This window comes from Heterodontus francisci, chromosome 23 (genome assembly GCF_036365525.1).
Source record: "Heterodontus francisci isolate sHetFra1 chromosome 23, sHetFra1.hap1, whole genome shotgun sequence".
NCBI classification, from domain to species: Eukaryota; Metazoa; Chordata; class Chondrichthyes; order Heterodontiformes; family Heterodontidae; genus Heterodontus; species Heterodontus francisci.
The window spans coordinates 42,481,281-42,504,297 of record NC_090393.1 but is presented as its reverse complement, the minus strand read 5'-3'; the positions used below and the strand labels follow the sequence as shown (position 1 = coordinate 42,504,297).

Here is a 23,017-nt window from a genome sequence, read left to right as displayed (position 1 = left end):
AAAATTCTAAATATAATCTCTTTTTTTGCAGTCATCATTAGTCCATTTGGACTGAATGGCACGCTTACAGGTCAGACATACAAGATGTCTGATCCAGCTACAAGGAAACTGATTGAAGAATGGCAATACTTCTATCCAATGGTATTGAAGAAGAAAGAAACAAAGGAGGAAGAAGAGATGGATTGTGATGATGACTTCCCTGTAGCAGTTGAGGTTATTGTAGGTGAGTGTGGAGTAGTGTTACTAAAAGCATTGCAGGTCCAAGAACAATTTTAAAGTTAGCTGTATGTATAGCGAAGAGATTGTGCTAATGCCGTCATAATTTATTTGTGAATGTTTTAAATTACAGGCATTATTGACCTTCAATCATTTTTAGCTTGTCATCAGCTTAATTTTATTTCATAAACAAACCATGTCTCTCTGCCTTTTGCAACAAGCTGATTCATGTTCTGAGTATCTCTTTGCTGCAAGCTAGTCCATGGGGACCATATGACTGAGATCTCTTTAGCATTGATCACAGATACCCTCTTCTGATTGTTTACAGTTGTAATCAGTTGTAAGATTCGTCCCCTTCATTGGTACAGGTTCGGACATGACAAAAAAAGTTCAGTTGTGAAACTACTTTATTGAGACAAAGTTAGAACAAGTTTATAACTTTTTATTCAAACTAAAGCAATAAACTCGGGCAGCGATTTGCAGTCTAACGTGGGCTGTATGCATCCCATATTAGTTCTGAAATGGGGAGTCGTCTCCCACAGCTTTCGGTCTTCGACCTTCTCTTCTCCTTTATCTTGTTTCTGGTTCTTCTCCTTCAGACCAGACCCAATTGGAAGGCTTTTTTTTAAAATTCTGGCTCTTATCCAACTAATGTCCTCAAGAGTCCAACTGTAATCGGATTCGTGTCCATCACCACATAACCATGCCTTTCTTGGCCAATCATGGCTGAATTCACGTGGACTGCACGGCCTGAGCATGAGTATACATACTGCACGACTTCTGCATTCATCATTGTCTTAGCATCCTGTTATCTCAATCCTTTACACTCCCTGTAGTCATTTATCTCTAGCAGCCCCCAGAACATTGTGTTTTCGGCTTGCACAAGCAATTTAAAGTCTCTGCAGAGTTTGTCTTTACACTGACACCTACGATTTAAAGCTGGGCATTACTTACCATAATTCCTGTATCTTGACATTAGTTTATAGTATGTCCTGCTTCTACATTTACCCCATTACACTAAGAAATGTCTTTAGGTACCCTCAATTTCCTTTAGATTAGATTAGAGATACAGCACTGAAACAGGCCCTTCGGCCCACCGAGTCTGTGCCGAACATCAACCACCCATTTATACTAATCCTACACTAATCCCATATTCCTACCAAACATCCCCACCTGTCCCTATATTTCCCTACCACCTACCTATACTAGTGACAATTTATAATGGCCAATGTACCTATCAACCTGCAAGTCTTTTGGCTTGTGGGAGGAAACCGGAGCACCCGGAGAAAACCCACGCAGACACAGGGAGAACTTGCAAACTCCACACAGGCAGTACCCGGAATCAAACCCGGGTCCCTGGAACTGTGAGGCTGCGGTGCTAACCACTGCGCCACTATAGTTTCCATACAAAAATGTAAGTATGTTGCAATAACTTTTAACATTTGGAAGCTTAACCGAATACTTCTAAGTAATTAAACTGAACATTTTTTTCAAAATTTTTTTTAACTGAGTTGGAGCCTGGGCTCCTTGGCAAATCTGGGACTAAATTTATGAGCAGCATCAGTACTATGAGCTGTTTTTAAAAAATATTTTGATTGTCTCATGTCCCATGGTTTTGTTCAATGTAATTTCAGCAATATGTGTTCTCCCTAATGGAACAACATAAATATTTTCCATGTTTCTCAAAAGTGGTCCTTACTTTTAAGATCATGGAGTCTAAGTCATATTTAATTAGTTAACAAAACTCTTAGCTTCTGTAAATTGATTCACATTTTCCATTCACATGAGAGGATGTTTTGTCTTAAAACAAGATTTCAAATGTGCAATGTAGGGTCTGGCCCGAATGTCCAGTATTTTAGTAACATTTAAAAGAAAATTAAGTAACTGAACGTGAGCAACTATGATTTTGTTCTACAGTGTTAGCAGAAGTCTTGTTTCTGCTTATGAATGTTTGAAAACTGTAAATGGAATCAAGAGTAAGCCGTTGGCTAAATTCACAGATGAACAGAAGTTTATCTGACCATTGCTCTGTATTTGATCAGTCATTAAGTTAGAATGATTGCTCTGTTTGATCAAATATAGTCTTTTCTTTGTTATTTCTGTAGTCGCAAAGCAGCTTCTGCTCGTGTTAGTAGATTGGGGCAGGTCATCTTGTTTGATCCGACCACAGACAAGGAAGTGGACAATAGGCTCTCAAAAGCAAACAGTACATCTGGCAGACTCTACAAACGAGTGTGGAGCAACCACAGCCTCAGAGCACAGACCAAACTCCATGTGTACAAAGCCGCAGTCCTCACCGCCCTTCTCTATGGTGCCGAGTCATGGGTCCTATACTGCCGTTATGTACGCCTTCTAGAGCACTTCCATCAGCGCTACCTCCACAGTCCCTGCTGGCAGGACTGCATCACAAACATTGAAGTCCTGGAAAGAGCCAGCATCAGCAGCATCGAGGCCATCCTCCTGCAAAGATAACTGCGTTGGGCAGGTCACGTTGCTCGGATGAACAACAGTCGCCTGCCCAAGATTGTATTGTGTGGAGAGTTGACCACGGGTAAAAGGAACAGAGGGGCCCCTGTCTGTGTGCCGCATCAGGAGAGCTACAGACACCTTTGAGACTGAGCAAAGAGTCAACATGAAAGAGAAAAGGAGGAGAAGGATAGATCCATTTTCCCCCAGCAGCGACTACGCGTTCACTTGCACCCACTGTGGGGGAATCTGCTGGTCACGAATAGGCCTGACTATAGCCACCAGCGAGTCTGCAACCAATGAGTACAACCTTCCCAAAATCTTTGTCTGCGAAGAAATGCCAAGAAGGAGGAGAAGATGGAAGGTGTTCGTGATGGCTATGAAACCTCCAATATGTTGCATTTTGCCTCATTTTTATCTTGAGCTGGAAAAAAATTATGAATTACTCTCTCCCGCACTTTATATTGTACAGTGCCGCTCAGCTGTAACACCAATCTCTGGAAATACTTCATAATTAACAAATAGAAATGTCGCCTACAACAAGACAATCAAATAATTTTGGAATTGCATATATTTGGATAATTGTTTTGAAACGTGAAAAAATCAGCTAATGTATATAATCTATTATCTCAAATGTTATGGGTGATTTCTTTGAGAACTGAAAATATCTTACCTTTAGGAAAGAAGGGGAAAATGTTTTTTCTTAAATAAACTTAATATATTCAGCTGTTACATTGAGATGAAATTGGGCTGACCACCTAAGGATTTGTTTTAGTGCTTTCATGCATTTTGACATCGTTATTTGTTTTTGCATTTCTGTAGGTGGAGTAAGAATGGTATATCCGTCAGCTTTCGTGTTGATTCCTCAGGGGGATATCCCTGTAATTTCAATTGCTGCTAATGCAGGAGGCCATACCAATCCAACACAAGGACCAGGAAGTGTGAAAGACACCTTAAGCTGCGGATTGCCACTCACACCACCCACCTCACCTGAGCAGACCATAATAGGTATGTTTCCCACAAGTGGTTCATGCAGGTTTATTATAGATCCAATTTTTAAGGCGATCTGTACTCGCTCTCTGTACTTTGTGATACAATTATTGTTGAATAAAATCCAACATTAACAATTGTACCAGTAGATTCATATTAAATGAGGGCTATCATTTGGCCACCTAGAAAATGATGAATCTTGATTTCAAGTTCTCTGATCTGCATTAGTGACCAGTACTATTTTTTGTTTTGTTCCTTCCTGGAATGCTACTAAACATACTTTCATTTAGAGTCAGTCATTTACAGCACAGAAGGAGGCCAATCGGCCCATTGAGTCTATTCTGGCTCTCCACGGAGCTATGCAGTCAGACCCACTACCCCATTCGATCCCTGTAGCCTTGCAAGTCTATTTCTCTCAAGTGGCCATCCAACTTCCTCTTGAAGTAATTGATTGTCTCTGCTACCACCACCCCTCTGGGCAGCTAATTCCAGATCCTACCACCCACTAAGTTTATAAAAAAAAAAAGTGCTTCCCCCTGCATCTTTTGCCCAAAACTTTAAATGTGTCCCCTATTCCTTGTACCGTTAGTTAATGGGAACAGTTTTTCCTTGCCTAACTTATCTATGCCTATCATAATCTTATACACTTCTATTAAATTGTCCCTCAATCTCCTTTGTTCTAAGGAGAACAAGCCCAGCTTTTCCAATCTAACCTTGTAGCTAAAATCCTCCATCCCTGGGACCATTCTGGTAAATTTCCTCTGCACCCTCAAGGACCCTCACATCCTTCCTAAAATGTGGTGACCAGAACTGGATGCCATACTCCAGTTGGGGCCTAATCAGAGCTTTATAAAGATTCAGCATAACTTCCCTGCTTTTGTACTTGATGACTTTATTTATGAAGCCCAAGATCCCATATGATTTACGAACCAGTCTCTCTCTCTTGTACCATTTTTCCTACTCCCTTTATAATTTTTTTTCCATTTTTACATTCATTCATTTATTTTTGGACTAGTGCTTGTTATTTTGCCTGTAACTATATTTTGAATGTCTGAACAGATTCAATCCATAACTTATTTCTCCAGTTGAACTATATTTGCTGCTAGTATGGATCTTGCCCCAGTTACCTACTTTTGTTGTACTGACGCATGTGCATTTGAAATGAGTTTTAATTGTATGCTGGGGCATTGAAACCATGGTCATTGGTGAGCTCATTATCCTTGGGACTGTAACATTGAGGAAGGGAAGAAAAGTAACTTTGGGATACCTGGTGCAAGGTATAAAAATTCCAGATGCGGGACACAGCGCAGATAATTTTTTGAAAGCATTTTGAAGTCATAAACTTGTATGTCCTTCATTTTCCAAAGTTGATAGTTTGCCATATTGCTTAAAAGAGAACTATAGATGGAGGGAAAGTACTTTGAATATAAAGTAGTACTGTGCCAATACATGTGTATCTATAAGTTGGTATATAACTGCTTTGAGGAAATATTTTCCTTTTCATGGTACAAACCCACCATTCTGGATACTTTTACACAGCAGGGGCCACTTCATTGATACAGGATATAGGCACATTGGGGAAACAGCTTCATAACGAATCCTAAATGTTTGGCCCAATTTAATACTGATTTGAATTTTTGAGTTTGGAAGAGTTCGTAATGCCAGATTATTGTTTTGTACACACACCATACTTATTTTTTCACGTTTTGCATCTTTGAATTGGTATTCAAGATGATCTGGACAATATTATAGAACTTGTACTGATGTGTCTATAATCTAGTTCACCAAAATGGCTTTCTGTGCTTTCCTGTGAGAATTTCCTCTTTCTGTTAGCACTAATTCTGCCCAGGATTTGGGAGGTGCAACCGATAGTTATCATGACACTATTCTGACCATCAAAGCTTCAATTTTCAAAGCTATTGGCTGTCTGTGTAGACCAAACCATCAAGTTCTCATATAGGCAAAATGTTAATAATCAATATCAGTTTAACACTATAGTTACTGAATATTCTAGCTTAGACGAGTGAGGTTTGCACCAGTTGGTGGTAGATACACTATTCCAACTAAAGAAAAGTTTGAATTTTTTATGTTGGTTCTCCTTAAGGTTTAGTTAGTAAAGGTACAGCACTAAACTGTAAAGAGCAGAAAGTCTCCCAATTTTATTTTCTGACCTTGTCTCTACTGTGCTAGCAGTTTGTGTGCTGCAATTGACCTCAACTTTCCTGACCCCTTCTGGAAAGTTTGCATGTGTGGGTATCGGCTAAAGGCAGCTTCTGACTCCACTGTTGATACACAGCCACAAAGCTGGCCAACGGTCTCTTGACTCACAGAAACAATAGTCATTGAGTGAGGTGCCAGAGTTGATGATTAGTTTAGTTTAGAGATACAGCACTGAAACAGGCCCTTCGGCCCACCGAGTCTGTGCCGACCATCAACCACCCATTTATACTAATCCTACACTAATCCCATATCCCTCCCACCTACCTATACTAGGGGCAATTTATAATGGTCAATTAACCCATCAACCTGCAAGTCTTTGGCATGTGGGAGGAAACCGGAGCACCCGGAGGAAACCCACGCAGACACAGGGAGAACTTGCAAACTCCACACGGGCAGTACCCAGAATCGAACCCGGGTCGCTGGAGCTGTGAGGCTGCGATGCTAACCACTGCGCCACTGTGCCAGTAATCAAAATGTACATTGAGAGTTTGGCATCCTTATTAACAAAGGGGTAAAGAGTAGTAAAAATTGATGGCAACAAAGTTATAAATGGAATTTTAAAAGATAAAGCAATTTATTTGTTGTAGCAAATGATTTTTGTCATCATTCATATCCACTTGAGTGCTCTGTGGCATCTTTTATTCAAAACTGGTGGTTGGGCAGCAAATCACTCAGCAATGATATATGTATAAATTAACATTTGAGGCATATGGCACCCTAATTGGATACTCTAGCTAAAAATAAGATATTGCAATAAGGTTACTGGTTCTTTAATTCAGATACAAATATTTTTAGTATATTAAAGATAACTGAATGTTATGTGAAGCATTTGAGACAAAAATTCTTTATAATAAATATAGACTGTGGAGCCAAGTTACAAGGCCATAATTCATTCAGAATTCTGATGACCTTGTATTGTGTAAGAACAAAGTTTGGATAGCTTGAAGGCATCAGCAATAGAGTTACATCAACTGTCTTAAACTGAGACATTTTTCTTTAACATTTTTAAAAAAATGAATTGCAACATTAGAACAGAGTAGTTTAATTTAGGCTAGCTATAGGAGCGATCTAGAAGTGCATTTTGGGAAGACCAACTTTTCTTCCTAGTGGAATATATTTCTCAATGTTATGAGTGCAAATGCCTTACTCAGGAGTGTCCAGATTCTTGGCAGAATCTGGCCCATTTCTCAATTTCACCTTTCCTCTTTACTGACAGAAAAAAAAATCAATATTTACCTGATCCCTCCCACTCCCTGCACAGTCACAGACAAGTCAGTTGAGTACTATTACTGAAAAGCACTCCTTTCTGGAAAAACCTGCTGACAAATGACTGATCTGTCACTGGGTTCATGAGAATAGAATGCTCAAGTAATTTTTTGGTGTCTTGCAGTAATTACATATGTCTTTTGACACTGATGTAAAGACATAAAAAAATTAACAATTCTGCTGACCATTGCCTGCGCCATTTCCTTTTGCTTTAAATCCCAGTTATCTGCTGCACCATCATCTGCAGTGTATCCCACTGAATCATGACTCCTGCTCCCAAGACCTTTTTTTCACCTTCCCAAGTTGGACTGCCTAAAATTTGGAGGAATAGAGCAGCACTACTAGGGACAGGAAACATACAGCAGTCACTGCATTCCCTCAGAGAAACCAAATTGCGGTTGGTAGGAGGAAGAAGAGCAAGAAGGTAGAAATGAAGAGAGAAACACAGCTGAGCAGGCGAAGAAGAGAAATGAACAAAGAAAAGGGGTAAAACCGACAGATGTGAAGCAGGGGAGAGGGAGTGTCAAAGAATAAAAGGACGAGAGGAAGAGGTGGAATCTAGGGGAGATGCACAGAAGCATGGAGGAAGCAAGACAGCAGTAGTGTGGAAGAGGAGGAGGTGGAGGCCAGGATGAAAAGGAGTTGGCTCAGAGGGAAGTGAAGGGAAGTGGCATGGTAACATGACTTGAAGTGGAAAATAGGTTGGAAGTTCGATGTCCTCTTTAATTATGATTCTATCTGATTTTACTATTCAAATGTTCACTCCGTAGTTGTAGGACATTGCTCTAACCCACTTCTCGAAAAGGTTGGGCACTTCTGTCTCACTTTGTGCTTCTGTGATTTTGAAAGAATTAGGAGCAGTTGATATTGGGGACCAATTTTAATGAATATTGGGCGGCGCAGTGGTTAGTGCCGCAGCCTCACAGCTCCAGGGACCCGGGTTCGATTCTGGGTACTGCCTGTGCGGAGTTTGCAAGTTCTCCCTGTGACCATGTGGGTTTTTGCCGGGTGCTCCGGTTTCCTCCCACAGCCAAAGACTTGCAGATGATGGGTAAATTGGCCATTGTAAATTGCCCCTAGTGTAGGTAGGTGGTAGGGAATATGGGATTCCTGTAGGGTTAGTATAAATGGGTGGCAGTTGTTCGGCACAGACTCGGTGGGCCGAAGGGCCTGTTTTAGTGCTGTATCTCTAAATAAATAAAAAATAAATAAATATAACTTTGAAATATTTGGATGGGACTCTGTCAACATCAACTGCCCTCTTTTTTGGTGGCAAGAGGAACTCCTCCAACTTCATTATAGTGATACAGGCAGGAAGGAGATGGGGATTGGTTGTTGGCAGTAATAAAACTGCTCTTATCAATCACAAATTACATTCTACATGACTGCTACAAAGGTCCATCTCCCCTCAATTCCACCTCTTCTGTGTGACAAACTATCGCTCCTCATCTTTTCCTATCTGCCTGCAGCTTTTGACATACTTGACCACACCATCCTCTTCCAAAGCCCCTTCACCCATATCCAGCTAAGTAGGACGGCACCATTCTTAGCTATCCTATTGTAGCTAGAGAATCACCTGCAATGATTTCTCTTGCCCTTCCCACACCACTGCCCCTGATATTGCCAAAGGACCTATCTCATCTACGTGCTGCCCCTCCATGGCATTATCCAAAAACACATCGGTTTCCACATGTACACTGACAGAACCCCTTTCTCATCGACATGCTGCCTCTCAGCAACGTTATCTGAAAAGATGTCCGTTTCCACATGTATACTGATGATACCCAGCTCTACCTCACCACCACACCCCTCGACCCCTTCACTGTCTCAAAATCGTCAGAATGCTTGACATCACTACAACATGAGCAGAAATTTTCTCCAGCTCATTATTGGGAAGACCGCAGTCATTATTTTTGGTCCCCATCACTGACTCCAGCCCTGACAATTGTCTGAGGCTGAACCAGACTGTTCGCAATCTTGGTATCATATTTGACTCCAAGATAAGCTTCCAACAATATCCGTGACATCGCTAAAACTGCCTTTTCCCACTTTCCTTAACATGGCCTGACTCCACCCCTGGCTCAGCTCGCCTACTGAAACACTCATCCATGTCTTGGTTACTTGATTTTTCCAACACATTCATGGGCTAGCCTCCCACTGTCTACCCGTCATCACCTTAAGGCCATGCAAAACTATGCTCCCATGTCCTAACTCACACCAAGTCCTGTTCAACTATCGCTCTTTGTTTGCTGACCTACCTTGGCTCCTGGTGAAGCAAAGCTTGATTTTAAAATTCTCATTCTTTTTTTCAGATTCCTTCATGGCCTCGCCCCTCCTAATCTCTGTAATCTCCTGCATCCTTACAGCCCTCCAAGATATTGGCGCTGCTTCAGTTCTGGCCTCTTGTTCATCCCTGATTTTAATTGCTCCCCTGTTTGTGGCCAAGCCTTCAATTGCCTAGGCCCTAAGCTTCAGAATTCCCTCCCTAAACCTCTCCGCTTCTTTTCCTCTTTACTCCTTTAAGACACTCCTTAAAACCTACCTCTTTGACCAATCTTTTGATCATCTGCCCGAATATCTCTTGGAGTCTGTGTCAAATTTTGGTTTTATAATGCTCCCCGAAGCACCTTGGGGCATTTTACTATGTTAAAGGTGCTACATAAGTACAAGTTCTTGTTGGAACCTGCTTTAAAGAAATTTTTGTATTCTGTATTCCGGATTCGGTAATTTTGACCCAACTCTCCGAGTACAGTGACACAAATATATTTTCAAGCCATTCATTTTGTTGAGACTCTTAATAGCTGATCATCTTGAATTGTTACAATTGGAATGCACAACCTGAAAAGATGGTGAAAGTAGATTTAACAGTAACTTTCAAAATGGAATTGGATATATACTTGAAAAAGATGGCTTTGGCAAAAAAGTAGGGGAGTGGAACTAATTAATAGCTGTTTCAAAGAGCTAGCACTGACAAATGGGCTTCCTTCTGTTCTTTATGAGTCTACAGGAAAGAATAAACAAATCCAGCAAAACTCCTGTACATAATGTTTTCACCAATGAGTTATGACCATTTGGAAAATAATGCAGTAAAATATTATAAGGAAAGATATAAAGAAAGAACAAACTTGCATTTATATAGTGCCTTTCATGACTTGGGATGTCTCAAAGTTCCTTGCAGTCAGAAGTGTAGTTGCTGTCGCAATATAGGAAATCCAGTTTGTTCACAGCAAGGTCTCAGACAGCAAGGGGAAAAAATGACCAGATCATCTGTTAGGTGTTGATTGCAGGATATCTGTTTGCCAGGACATCTGGAAAACTCACCTGCACTTCAAATAGTGCCATGCGCTCTTTACATCCACCTGAGTGGGTAGAGAGAACCTTGATTTAACATCTCATGCTGGCATCTTTGTGCAGTACTGAGGGAGTGCCAACCTATATTTTGTGCTCAAGTCTGGAGTTGGGCTTGGACCCACTATTTTCTGACTCAGGCGAGAATACGACCACTGAGACAATGCTGTCTTTTCTATGAATGTGAAGCTTAAAACTTACTCTTAAGTAAGTCTACTAATTCTTAATGTACTGGGTAACGAGGTACAAATTCTTAACTTGTTAAATCACTTGATTCTTAGCTTGTTTAAACACTCGATTTAACAGAGCTCTCCAAATAATCAGCATATGATGAAGGTTTCTCTGGAAAGTTACATAAATGATAAATGAAATGGACTATAATTAACTATTAAAATGTCTGGAAATAAAATGAAGAGTTGTGTCCTGCTTCTATTTAAATTGTATTCCTCCAATCGAATAAAAAAATTATTCTGCTGGCACTTCTAGTATTGTGCCCAAGTGACCCTTGTTTATTCAAGCCTAGACATTATTGGCAAATGATTGATGATCTAGTCACTGGACATGCACTGGAGCAGTTACCTGCAGAGGTTGCTCAGCAATAACCTCAGTGATGCTCAGTTTGGATTCTGCCAGGGCCACTCAGCTCCTGACCTCATTACAGCCTTTGTCCAAACATGGTCAGAAGAGTTGAACTCCAGAGGTGAGGCGAGAGTGACATCAAGGCAGCATTTCACAGAGTATGGCATAGCAAAACTAGAGTCATACCTAACACAAAGGAAGATGATTGTGGTTGCTGGAGGTCAATCATCTCAGTCCCAGGACATTACTGCAAAGTTCCTCAGGGTACTGTCCTAGGCCCAACCATCTTCAGCTGCTTCATCAATGATCTACCCTCAATCATAAGGTCAGAAGTGGGGATGTTTGCTGATTGTGCAAAGTTCAGCACCATTCGCAACTCCTCAGGTACTGAAGCAGCTCATGTCCAGATGCAGCAAGACCTGGAGGCCTGAGCTGATAAGAGACAAGTGACAATCACACCACACAAGTTCCAAGAAATTACCATCTCAAGCAAGGGAGAATCTAACCATCTCCCCTTGACGTTCAATGTTATTACCATCGCTGAATCCCCCACTATCAACATCCTGGGAGTCACTGTTGACCAGAAACTGAACTGGACCAGCCACGTAAATGCTGTGGCGACAAGAGCAGGCCAAAGGCGAGGAATCCTGCAGCGAGTAACTCACCACCTGATTCCCCAATGCCTGTCCACCATCTGCAAGGCACAAGTCAGGAGTGTGATGGAATACTCTTCACTTGCCTGGACGGGTGCAACTCCAGAAACTTTCAAGAAGCTCGACACCATCCAGGACAAAGCAGCCTGCTTGAGTGGCACCCCTTCCACCACCTTCAACATTCACTCCCTCCACCACAGGCGCACAGTTGCAGCAGTGTGTACCATCTGCAAGATGCACTGCAGCAACTCACCAAGGCTCCTTCAACAGCACCTTCCAAATCCATGACCTCTACCACTTGGAAGGACAAGAGCAGCAGATGCATGGAAACACCATCACCTGCAAGTTCCCCTCCAAGCTACACACCATTCTGACTTGGAACTATAATGCCGTTCCTTCACTGTTGCTGGGTCAAAATCCTGGAATTCCCTTCCAAACAGCACTGTTGGTGTACCTACACCCCAAGGACTGTAACAGTTCAAGAAGTCAGCTTACCACCAGCTTCTCAAGGGCAATTAGGGATGGCAATAAATGCTGGGATACCAGCGATGCCCACAACCCACGAACGAATAAAAAAAAATTATTCTGGTATTGTGCCCAAGTGACCCTTGTTTGTTCAAGCCTAGACATTATTGGCAAGTTATTCATCTCCTAGTCACTGGACATACACTGGAGCAGTTACCTTCAGAGGTTACAAAATAATGAATAGGAACACCAATATCTCCTTTGATCTTTGTTCAGTATTATGCAACATAAAGAACAACTAGTACTTATGCAATACCTTCAGTGACCCAGAATACATCACGTAGGTGTGATCGGACCAATGGTTGCCGAAGCAAAGAAGGTGAAATTAGAAAAAGTGATCAAAATCCCAGACAAAGATGTGTTTTAAGGAGGATGGGGGAGATAATAGGCTCCTAGATGGCTGAAGCAATTACAACCATTGTTGGGAGGGGGAAATACAGAATTCTTGGTTGTGGGGTGGGGGGGTGGCGGGGGAGTTTTAGGCTTGGGAGAGGTTGCTGAGTTGGGGGTGGATAAGCCCTTGAAGTGATTTAAACATAATTGTGTCCCTACTGTTTTGGCTGAGATTTACAAACTCAGCGCAAATTGGGGTTAACCCTGGGAATCTTCTACACAGATCAGTATTATACTAAATTTACACACTGAGAAACCAAGTCACCATTTGAAAAAAATGCATGTTAACAATTCTCCCTTCAGTTCCTGCTGCCTTCAAAACGAACTTTAAGCACCATAGTGAGTATTTCACTATTGAATAGGTTCTCTCTTCAGAAAATACAGTGATATTTGTAACGCATAAATTTTGGCAAAAGTTGTTTGGGTAGATGGCTGTTAGATAGATGAGTAAATGCTGTGATAGAACCTAAGTAATCTGCTTACAAATTGGGAACATTTTTTAGCCAAGTACATTAATCTACTACAAATATTTATCACGAAAATCATATAAATTTGCAACATGGAAGGAGGCCACTCGGCCCATTGTGTCCATGCTAGCCAACAAGTAGCCATCCAGCCTAATCTCACTTTCCAGCTTTTGGTCTGTAGCCTTGGAGGTTACGACACTTCATGTGCATATCCAAGTATTTGCTAACTGTTATGAGGGTTTCTGTCTCTACTACCCTTTCAGGCAATGAGTTCCAGATCCCAACTGCTCTCTTGGTGAAAAAAAGTCCCCTCGAATCCCCTCTAAACCTCCTATCTCTTTCCCTGAATCTATGCTCTCTGGTTATGCCCTCAACCAAGGGGGAATAGAGCCTCTTATCTACTCTATCTAGACCAGTCATAATTTTATAGACTTCAATTAGGTCTCCCCTTAGGCTAGGGTTCTTTGGAACAGAGGAGGCTATCAAATCTTTCCTCATAACTAAAATTCTTCAGTCCAGGCAACATCCTCATAAATCTCCTCTGTACCTTCTCTAGTGCAATCACATCTTTCCTATAGTGCAGTGACCAGATCTGCATGCTGTACACCTGTCGTGATCTAACTAGTGTTTGTTCAGTTCCAACAAAACCTTCTAGCTCTGTGCCTCAGCTAATAAAGACAAACGTCCCGTGATGTTTGTAATGCATAAATTTCAGCAAATGTCATTCCTATTTATGTACGGGTAGATCGCCACTAGGTTCTATCCCAGCATTTATTCATTTATCTAAGTAACTTGTCTGCAAATTGGAACACCTTTTAGCCAAGTACGTTAAACTACTGCAAATATCTATCATAAAAATCTTGACCACCTTATCTACCTGGCCAGCCACCCTCGGGGATCTGTGGACATGCACTTCAAGGTGCCCTTGTTCCTCTACACCCCTGTATCCTACCATTCATTGTGTATTCCCTTCCCTTGTTAGCCGTCCCCAAATGCATAACCTCACCGTTCTCAGAATTGAACTCCATTTACCACTGTTCCGCCCACCTGACTAGTCTACTAATATCTTCCTGTAGTCTACTGCTTTCTTCGTCAACCACACCACAAATTTTTGTATTGTCTGCAAACTTCTTAGTACTCAGTACTGAGTACCTAGTACTGAGCCCAGCAGAAATGCATTGGAAACAGCCTTCCAGTCATAAAAACACCCATCGACCGTTACCCTTTGCTTCCTGTCTCTGAGCCAATTTTGAATCTAACTTGTCACTTTGCCTTGGACCCCATGGGCTTTTACTTTTGTGACCAGTCTGCTATGTGGGACCTTATCAAAAGCGAAAACGTATATAGACTACATTAAATGCACCACCCTCATCAACCCTCCTTGTTCCCTTCCCAAAATATTTATTCATGTTATTCAGACACGACGTTCTCTTAAGAAATGTGTGCTGGATTATCTTTGATTAATCCGACTTTCTAAATGAATATTTCTCCTGTCTCTCAGAACTTTTTCCCGCAATTTTTCCACCACCAAGGTTAGGCTAACTGTCCTGCAATTACTTCCTCCCATTCTAAACAATAATACATTAGCTTTCCTCCAATCTTCTGGCACTACTCCTACAGCCAGAGAGGATTGGAAAATAATGGTCAGAGCCTGCGCTATTTCTTCACTTGCTTCCCTCAAAAGCTTAGGATACATTTTGTCTTGGCCTGGGGATTTATCCACTTGCAAAGATGGCAAACCCTTAATACTTTCTCTCACTGTGTTAATTTCATCTAATATTTCACACCCCTCCTTCTTGATTGCAATGTCTGTATCATCCCCTCCTTTTGTGAATACATATGCAAAGTATTCATTAAGAACCATACTGATGTCCTCTGCCTCCACACACAGGTTAACCTTATTTTTTTTTTAGTTTTAGTTTAGAGATACAGCACTGAAACAGGCCCTTCGGCCCACCGAGTCTGTGCCGACCATCAACCACCCATTTATACTAAACTTACACTAATTCCTACACTAAAAGGGGAGAGTTACCTGGACGTTTTGTTTCAGGAGGCAGTCACACCTGGTAGATTAAGTAATTCAAATTCAGTTAGTGATCAGGGACAACAGGGTGTGATTGCAAGTGAGGCAGGTAGGGGGATCCTGAGTTCAGGAGTGGAGGAGCCTCAGCCTTTGACCTTATCCAACAGGTACGAAATACTTGCTCCCTGTGTGGATGAGGAAAAGGGCTGCGGGGAGGATGAGCCAACTGACCGTGGCACCATGGTGCAGAAGGCCATTCAAGAGGGGGGAGCAAAAAGACAAGTGGTAGTTATAGGGGATTCTATAATTAGCGGGATTGCTAGTATCCTTTGCAAGTCGGATCGGGAGTCCCGCATGGTGTGTTGCCTTCCCGGTGCCAGGGTGCAGGACATCTCTGACCCACTTGAAAGGATATTGGAGCGGGAGGGGGAGGATCCAGTTGTTGTGGTCCACGTTGGGACTAACAACGTAGGCAAGGCTAGGATGGAGGACCTGTTCGGGGATTATAAAGCACTATGACCCTCGAGGGTCATAATCTCCGGATTACTGCCCGAGCCACGTGCAAATTTGCTTAGGGGTAAGAATATTAGGGAAGTAAACACATGGCTAAGGGAGTGGAGTGGGAAAGAGGGGTTCCATTTCATGGGGCATTGGCATCAGTTTTGGAACCGGGGGAATCTGTACCGATGGGACGGTCTCCACCTGAACCGATCTGGAACCAGTGTTCCTGCGAAACGGATAAATAGGGTGGTCTCTAGGACTTTAAACTAGTGACTCGGCGGGAGGGGGTGGGTGGGGGGGTGGTGGGAAAGGGAAAACGACAGGGAGTATGATGGTAAATAAAAATGTAAGCAGCAGGTTAACGTGTGCAGGAGGGTTTAAGTTCAAGGCAGACTATGAAAGAAGCAGAAAGGAAGGATAACTCAGGAGTTATTATTAGAGATGTTGGAAATCATGAGGGTAAGAAAGCTAGCATAAAGGCACTTTACCTGAATGCTCGTAGTATTCGTAACAAGGTTGATGAGTTAACGGCACAAATCATCGCGAATGGATATGATTTGGTAGCCATTACGGAGACATGGTTACAGGTTGGTCACGACTGGGAGTTAAATATCCAGGGGTACCAGACTATTCGGAAGGACAGACAGGAAGGTAAGGGAGGTGGTGTAGCTCTGATATTCAAGGACGACATCAGGGCGGTGCTGAGAGATGATATAGGTTCTATGGAGAATGAGGTTGAATCCATTTGGGTGGAAATTAGAAACTCTAAGAAGAAAAAGTCATTGATAGGCGTAGTCTATAGGCCACCAAATAATAACATCACATTGGGGCGGGCAATAAACAAAGAAATAACTAATGCCTGTAAAAATGGTACCGCAATTATCATGGGGGATTTTAATCTACATGTAGATTGGTCGAATCAGCTCAGTCAGGGTAGCCTTGAGGAGGAGTTCGTTGAGTGTATCTGTGATAGTTTTCTTGAACAGTATGTAATGGAACCGACGAGGGAGCAAGCTATCCTAGATCTAGTCCTGTGTAATGAGACAGGAGTAATTAATGACCTCATAGTTAGGGATCCTCTTGGAAGGAGTGATGACAATATGGTTGAATTTAAAATACAGATGGAGAGTGTGAAGATAAAATCCAATACCAGGGTCCTGCGCTTGAACAAGGGGGACTACAATAGAATGAGGGAGGACTTGGCTAAAGTAGACTGGAAACAAAGATTTTATAGTGGGACAGTTGACGAGCAGTGGAGGACTTTCAAAGCAATTTTTCAAAGTGCTCAGCAAAAGTATATTCCAGTGAAAAGGAAGGACTGGAAGAAAAGGGGTAATCTGCCATGGGTGTCTAAGGAAATAAGGGAGGCTATCAAATTGAAAGAGAAGGCATACAAAGTGGCCAAAAACAGCATGAAACCAGAAGATTGGGAAAACTTTAAAGGTCAACAGAAAGCCACAAAAAGAGCTATAAAGAAAAGTAAGATAGAACATGAGAAAAAACTAGCACAGAATATAAAGACTGATAGCAAAAGTTTCTATAAATATATAAAACGAAAAAGAGTGGCTAAAGTAAACGTTGGTCCTTTAGAGGATGAGAAGGGGAATTTAGTTATGGGATATGATGAAATGGCCGAGGCATTGAACAGGTATTTTGTATCGGTCTTCACAGTGGAGGACATTAATAACATTGCCAGTAATTGACAAAGAGACGAACGTAGGTGAGGACCTGGAAACAATCATTATTACGGAAGAGGTAGTGTTGGGCAAGCTAATGGAGCTAAGGATTGATAAGTCTCCTGGCCCTGATGGAATGCATCCCAGGGTACTAAAAGAGATGGCGGGAGAAATAGCAGGTGCACTGGCGGTAATTTTCCAAAATTCGCTGGACTCTGGGGTAGTCCCAGCAGATTGGAAAACAGCAGATGTGACGCCACTGTTTAAAAAGGGAGGTAGACAAAAGATGGGGAATTATAGACCGGTTAGCTTAACCTCTGTAGTGGGGAAGATGCTTGAGTCTATTATCAAGGAAGAAATAGCAGGGCACCTCGATAGAAATTGTCCCGTTGGGCAGACGCAGCATGGGTTCATGAAGGGCAGGTCATGCTTGACAAATCTTTTGGAATTCTATGATGACATTACGAGCAAGGTGGACAATGGGGACCCAGTGGATGTGGTGTACCTAGATTTCCAAAAGGCCTTCGACAAGGTGCCGCACAAGAGGCTGCTGCATAAGATAAGGATGCATGGCGTTGGGGGTAAAGTATTAGCATGGATAGAGGATTGGTTGACTAACAGGAAGCAGAGAGTGGGGATAAATGAGTGCTATTCTGGTTGGCAGTCAGTCACTAGTGGTGTGCCTCCGGGATCGGTGTTGGAACCGCAATTACTTACAATTTATATAGATGATTTGGAGTTGGGGACCACGTGTAGGGTGTCAAAGTTTGCAGATGACACTAAGATGAGTGGCAGAGCAAAGTGTGCAGATGACTGTGAAACTTTGCAGAGGAACATAGATACATTGAGTGAGTGGGAAAAGGTCTGGCAGATGGAATACAATATTAATAAATGTGAAGTCATTCATTTCGGTAGGAGTAACAGTAAAAAGGATTATTACTTGAATGGTAAAAAGTTGCAGCATGCTGCTATGCAGAGGGACCTGGGTGTCCTTGTGCATGAATCACAGAAGGTTGGTCTGCAGGTACAACGTGTAATTAGGAAGGCAAATGGAATTTTGTCCTTCATTGCTAAAGGGATTGAGTTTAAAAGCAGAGAGGTCATGTTGCAGCTGTATAAGGTACTGGTGAGGCCGCACTTGGAGTACTGTGTGCAGTTTTGGTCTCCTTCCTTGCGAAAGGATGTACTGGCACTGGAGAGGGTGCAGAGAAGGTTCACTAGGTTGATTCCGGAGTTGAGGGGGTTGGCTTATGAGGAGAGACTGAGTAGATTGGGATTATATTCATTGGAATTCAGAAGAATGAGGGGGGATTTTATAGAAACATATAAAATTATGAAGTGAATAGATAAGATACAAGTAGAGAGGATGTTTCCACTGGCAGGTGAAGCTAGGACAAGAGGGCATAGCCTCAAGATTAGAGGGAGCAGATTTAGGACTGAATTAAGAAGGAACTTCTTCACCCAGAGGGTTGTTAATCTATGGAATTCCTTGCCCAGTGAAGTAGTTGACGCTTCTTCAGTAAATGTCTTTAAAGCTAAGGTAGATATCTTTTTGAACAATAAAGGAATTAAGGGATACGGTGGGAGCGCGGGTAAGTGGCTCTGAGTCCACAGAAAAATCTGCCATGATCTTATTGAATGGCGGAGCAGGCTCGAGGGGCCGGACGGCCTACTCCTGCTGCTAGTTCTTATGATCTTATAATTCTGTATTCCTACCACATCCCCACCTGTCCCTATATTTCCCTGCCACCTACCTGTACTAGGGGCAATTTATAATGGCCAATTTACCTATCAACCTGCAAGTCTTTGGCATATGGGAGGAAACCGGAGCACCCGGAGGAAACCCACGCAGACACAGGGAGAACTTGCAAACTCCACACAGGCAGTACCCAGAATTGAACCCGGGTCGCTGGAGCTGTGAGGCTGCGGTGCTAACCACTGCGCCACTGTGCTGCCCCCACTGCGGTCCTTATGGTCCCTAATAGACCTTACTCTTTCTTTAGTATGTATTTATAAACAAAATATTTTGGTTTTCCATGATTTTTAACTTGCCAATATCTTTTCATGCCCTCTTCTTTCCTAATATCCTTTTTAATTTCACCCCTACACTTTGTATACTCTGAGCCCTCGCTATCTGTCATAAGCTTCCTTTTATCCTCTCATTTAAGCCCCTTGGCATCCAGGGGGCTCGGGATTTGTTAGTCCTCTTTTTCTTTAAGGGAGCATACTTGCTCTGAACTCTAGCCCTCTCTTCCTTGAATGTCTCCCACTGACCTGGCACTGCCTTTCATGCTAATTCTGTCCCAGTTAATATTAGTGTAATTGAAACCCCCTTCCCACCCCCTATTACTGCCCTATTGTTTTTGCATTTCTCAGATTTGCCTACAAAATTGCTGTTCTATCTCCCTCTGACTGGTGATATGTAGTACTCCTTTTTGTTCTTCAGTGCAATCCTTATGGTCTCATTTGATGATCCTTCTGCACATCCCTCCTCACAGCTTTGTTGTTTTGAAATATGAAAATATAGCAAAGTTATTCATGCATTTGCATTTACCATACAGTAATGCAGTAAAAACTGCAGAATGTTGTGATACTTTGTTGAATGTGACAGCATTGGTGGTGTAAGATGAGAAATGCGTCAAGTTGTATTTTAATCTGAGACTGCTATACATGAAATTATGCTAACAATCATGTATATATTTAGTTAGTTTTGCAGATCCCAGCATTCACAATGCAAATAGTTTTGAAGATGTTACATGGTAGAAACTGCACATTTTGAGTTTATAGTACTGAAAAATTAACAAAGTTTGAGTAAATGTAAAAAAAAATTTGGTGGCGCACTCAAGTCCAATTCAATCCAAAAGGAATTTGGAGCCACTCTACTTTGATGAGGATAAGTTGATTCAGACTTCAAACCAATGCATCAACAAAATTGATGTGTCATTTGAGTTCTTTGTGTATTTATTACAATTTTTATTGAAAAAATTCTTCTATAATGCTAACGACTAAACTGCAGATATTTTTGGATATTGACATGGAATGTTTACTGTGCTGCATGACGACTATCCTTGTGCCAAATGTGGTTTTATGGTAAAATGAATTGTCACTGACACAAAAAAAATATCCCCAGGAGCTGATAAGAATTTTCTACATAATTATGTAATGCTTAAGTTTACTGATACAATATTTTTACTTCCACTCTTAAAGTAACTCTGTTTACCTTTATATATATATATATATATATATATATATATATATATATATATATATATTTTGTTTTACCCTGTAGCCATGTTTCAAAAAATGTTAAATTGCTTGTCCTCAGTCTTCAAAAAAAAAAAGCCCTTCTTGGGCACAAAGCTTTAATTAGTTTATTTTTAGAATAGAATGTCTTGGGTGCATTCAATTCATTGTTTTTTTTACTTCTAATCAAATGTTTATAGTCAAACAAGAAGTACTAATAGCAGTGATCTGTAGAAGATCCTAATCGGATTTTTGGTTGACAGTGTGCAAAAGTATTCATTTGCTTCTGAACTTTTAGTTCCCCCTTATGCTATTTGGCAATAACAGTTTCTTTTTATTTTCGTTTCTCCTTGTGTAAGTTAGGTAGATTACATTTGACTTTCCTTTTCTGCCATTCTTCATTTAAATACAAACTTGGTATATGCTAATAGGAAGAATGGTATTTAGTTCCAGATTTAAATTTACAAATGGGATCATCTATGAATGTAGTATTATCAATGCCAAACTGGTCCAATTGGTCAAGTTAATTTTGTAATGTCAGAAATAAATGTTTGTACAGAATGGAAGGATGAATTGTGGGTTTCCTTTTCTCCCAAAATAAGAGGAAATTTAAAAATTATTTGTGTGTTCATAACACAGTTCCATTGATTGAATCTTAACACTTTTTGGGAGTGTTGTCGGATGGCTTCCTTTTTTTACGCACTGTTCTGCCCAATTCACTGTTAAGGGTTCTATATGGGAAACTTCTGAGCTCAAGTCAGGTAATTATAAAAGCAGATGCTTGATCTTTAAGCACATAGTGTTTAATTTTTTTGAAAACTAGAATTGTTAATGTTGGGGATGTCTATATCAAGTGCACTCATGAGATTATATTACTAAATGTAGATGGAAGCTATCTCTGCTGTGCATCAGCAATCTGATTTACCGGCTGAGAAGTTGCTGTTTTAATTCTACCAATGTGAGTTTCTCCATTTATCACTTTGGATGTCCATATACCCCCTCTGACTAAGTGGTTAGGTTCAATGCCCTCATTTTGGTATGGAAAATGGCCTCTAGGAACTAGATTGAGATGGATCAAACTCCTTTCCAGAACTCCCAAATGGCAGATAATGAGAATACTTATTGCATTATTCTGATGGCAATTCAAAACCTAGTGTGAAAGATTATTTTTGTTAACCAAATGTAAGCTCAGTTTCTCTTGTAGGGCTGTTTGTTAGAAATACCCACTTGACAATAAGTTCACAATCATTTTGTTGTGCTTTCATGATTCACTTCATTCATTTGCCTACTTGCACATTGGCATAAAACTTCAAATAGCTAAAAGTTAACAGCCAGTGGGCTGGGCAAAAAGCAGCAGATATTCCATTTTTTAACCTCTGAATATAAACTCTGGAATTTTGCATGATCTGGTTATTCTAAATGCCCTATTAATGCAAACTACATATGATTTTAAGCAAGCTTACCCACCATAAACTTCAGTGTAACTGCATTTTGTAAGTGACATTAGATTGTTCTAACAAATTAGTGGTTAAATGATTTATAGAACAGTGTGATATATTGTGAAGTAAACCAATATACATGACCAAAACATGATTGAAGTATGAAACAGTTACTGCACCAACATTGCTTTTCATTTTGCTGTATTAAGTTACTTGTTCAATATTTGATAGTTTCAAAGCATTTGCACAGTTCTTTTTACTGATAGTTTACTGCCAGAAACATCACTGGGTAACAGGTGTAGATTTTCCAGTTGTGATGATGGCGAAACTGTCAAAGTTCGCAGTCTGTGAAATTGACAGCAACTTTTGCCATCTGCACATGCATAGTTAAACATGGAAATCCAGATGTTGCTGTCAGTGATGCCCCACTTCTCAGATGCCCTATCGAAATCCTCGCAGATGGAAATCAGTTAGAAATCACTTATTTTGCTGTCAACGTCCACTTTTTACGCTAATAGTCTCTATAAAAACCCTTGATAAAGTTCTGCTTTGTTGAATGAGGTGTAACTGGGTTTTTAATGGGGTACTAAGTCATAATTATGGCTGATCAATTTTTCTGGCCCTGAAAAACCAATGTTCTCCATTCCATGATTAAAATTCCATAGATTTTTAATATATGTTTTTAAAGTTTGTTGTCATCACTAAATAGAGTTCAGCAGAGTCTAGCAAGACGAAGTAAAAAAAAAACTATATTCCATCTTCACGATAACGGGACCAAAGTATTTTATAAGAAGATGGTCGACGTACTGCATGGTTTAATGCAGAAAAGTTGCAGGTGATTAGCCTTTTGTAAAGAGCTTGGGAGTCCAGCTCAAAGGTACATCATTGAGGCATGCATAATTTCTGGAAAAGCTAGAGACCTACTGTTGTAAAGACACTTTACTAGCAATCACATTGGCTGTCAAGAAAAATTACATTTCAGTCTCTGATCTCTGCTATGCAACAAAATTTG

The 23,017-nt window shown here is 41.0% G+C and overlaps 1 protein-coding gene across 4 annotated transcripts in view; it reads left to right on the top strand.

Moving 5' to 3' along the window:
* Window positions 1-23,017, top strand: part of LOC137382761 (mediator of RNA polymerase II transcription subunit 13-like) — a 339,747-nt gene that overhangs the window by 212,473 nt on the left and 104,257 nt on the right. For all 4 annotated transcript variants that reach the window (XM_068055158.1, XM_068055157.1, XM_068055159.1 and 1 more), the window contains 2 exons: window positions 32-223; window positions 3,505-3,690. In XM_068055158.1, the coding sequence (XP_067911259.1) occupies window positions 32-223; window positions 3,505-3,690 (378 nt within the window). The remainder of the gene's footprint in view (window positions 1-31; window positions 224-3,504; window positions 3,691-23,017) is intronic.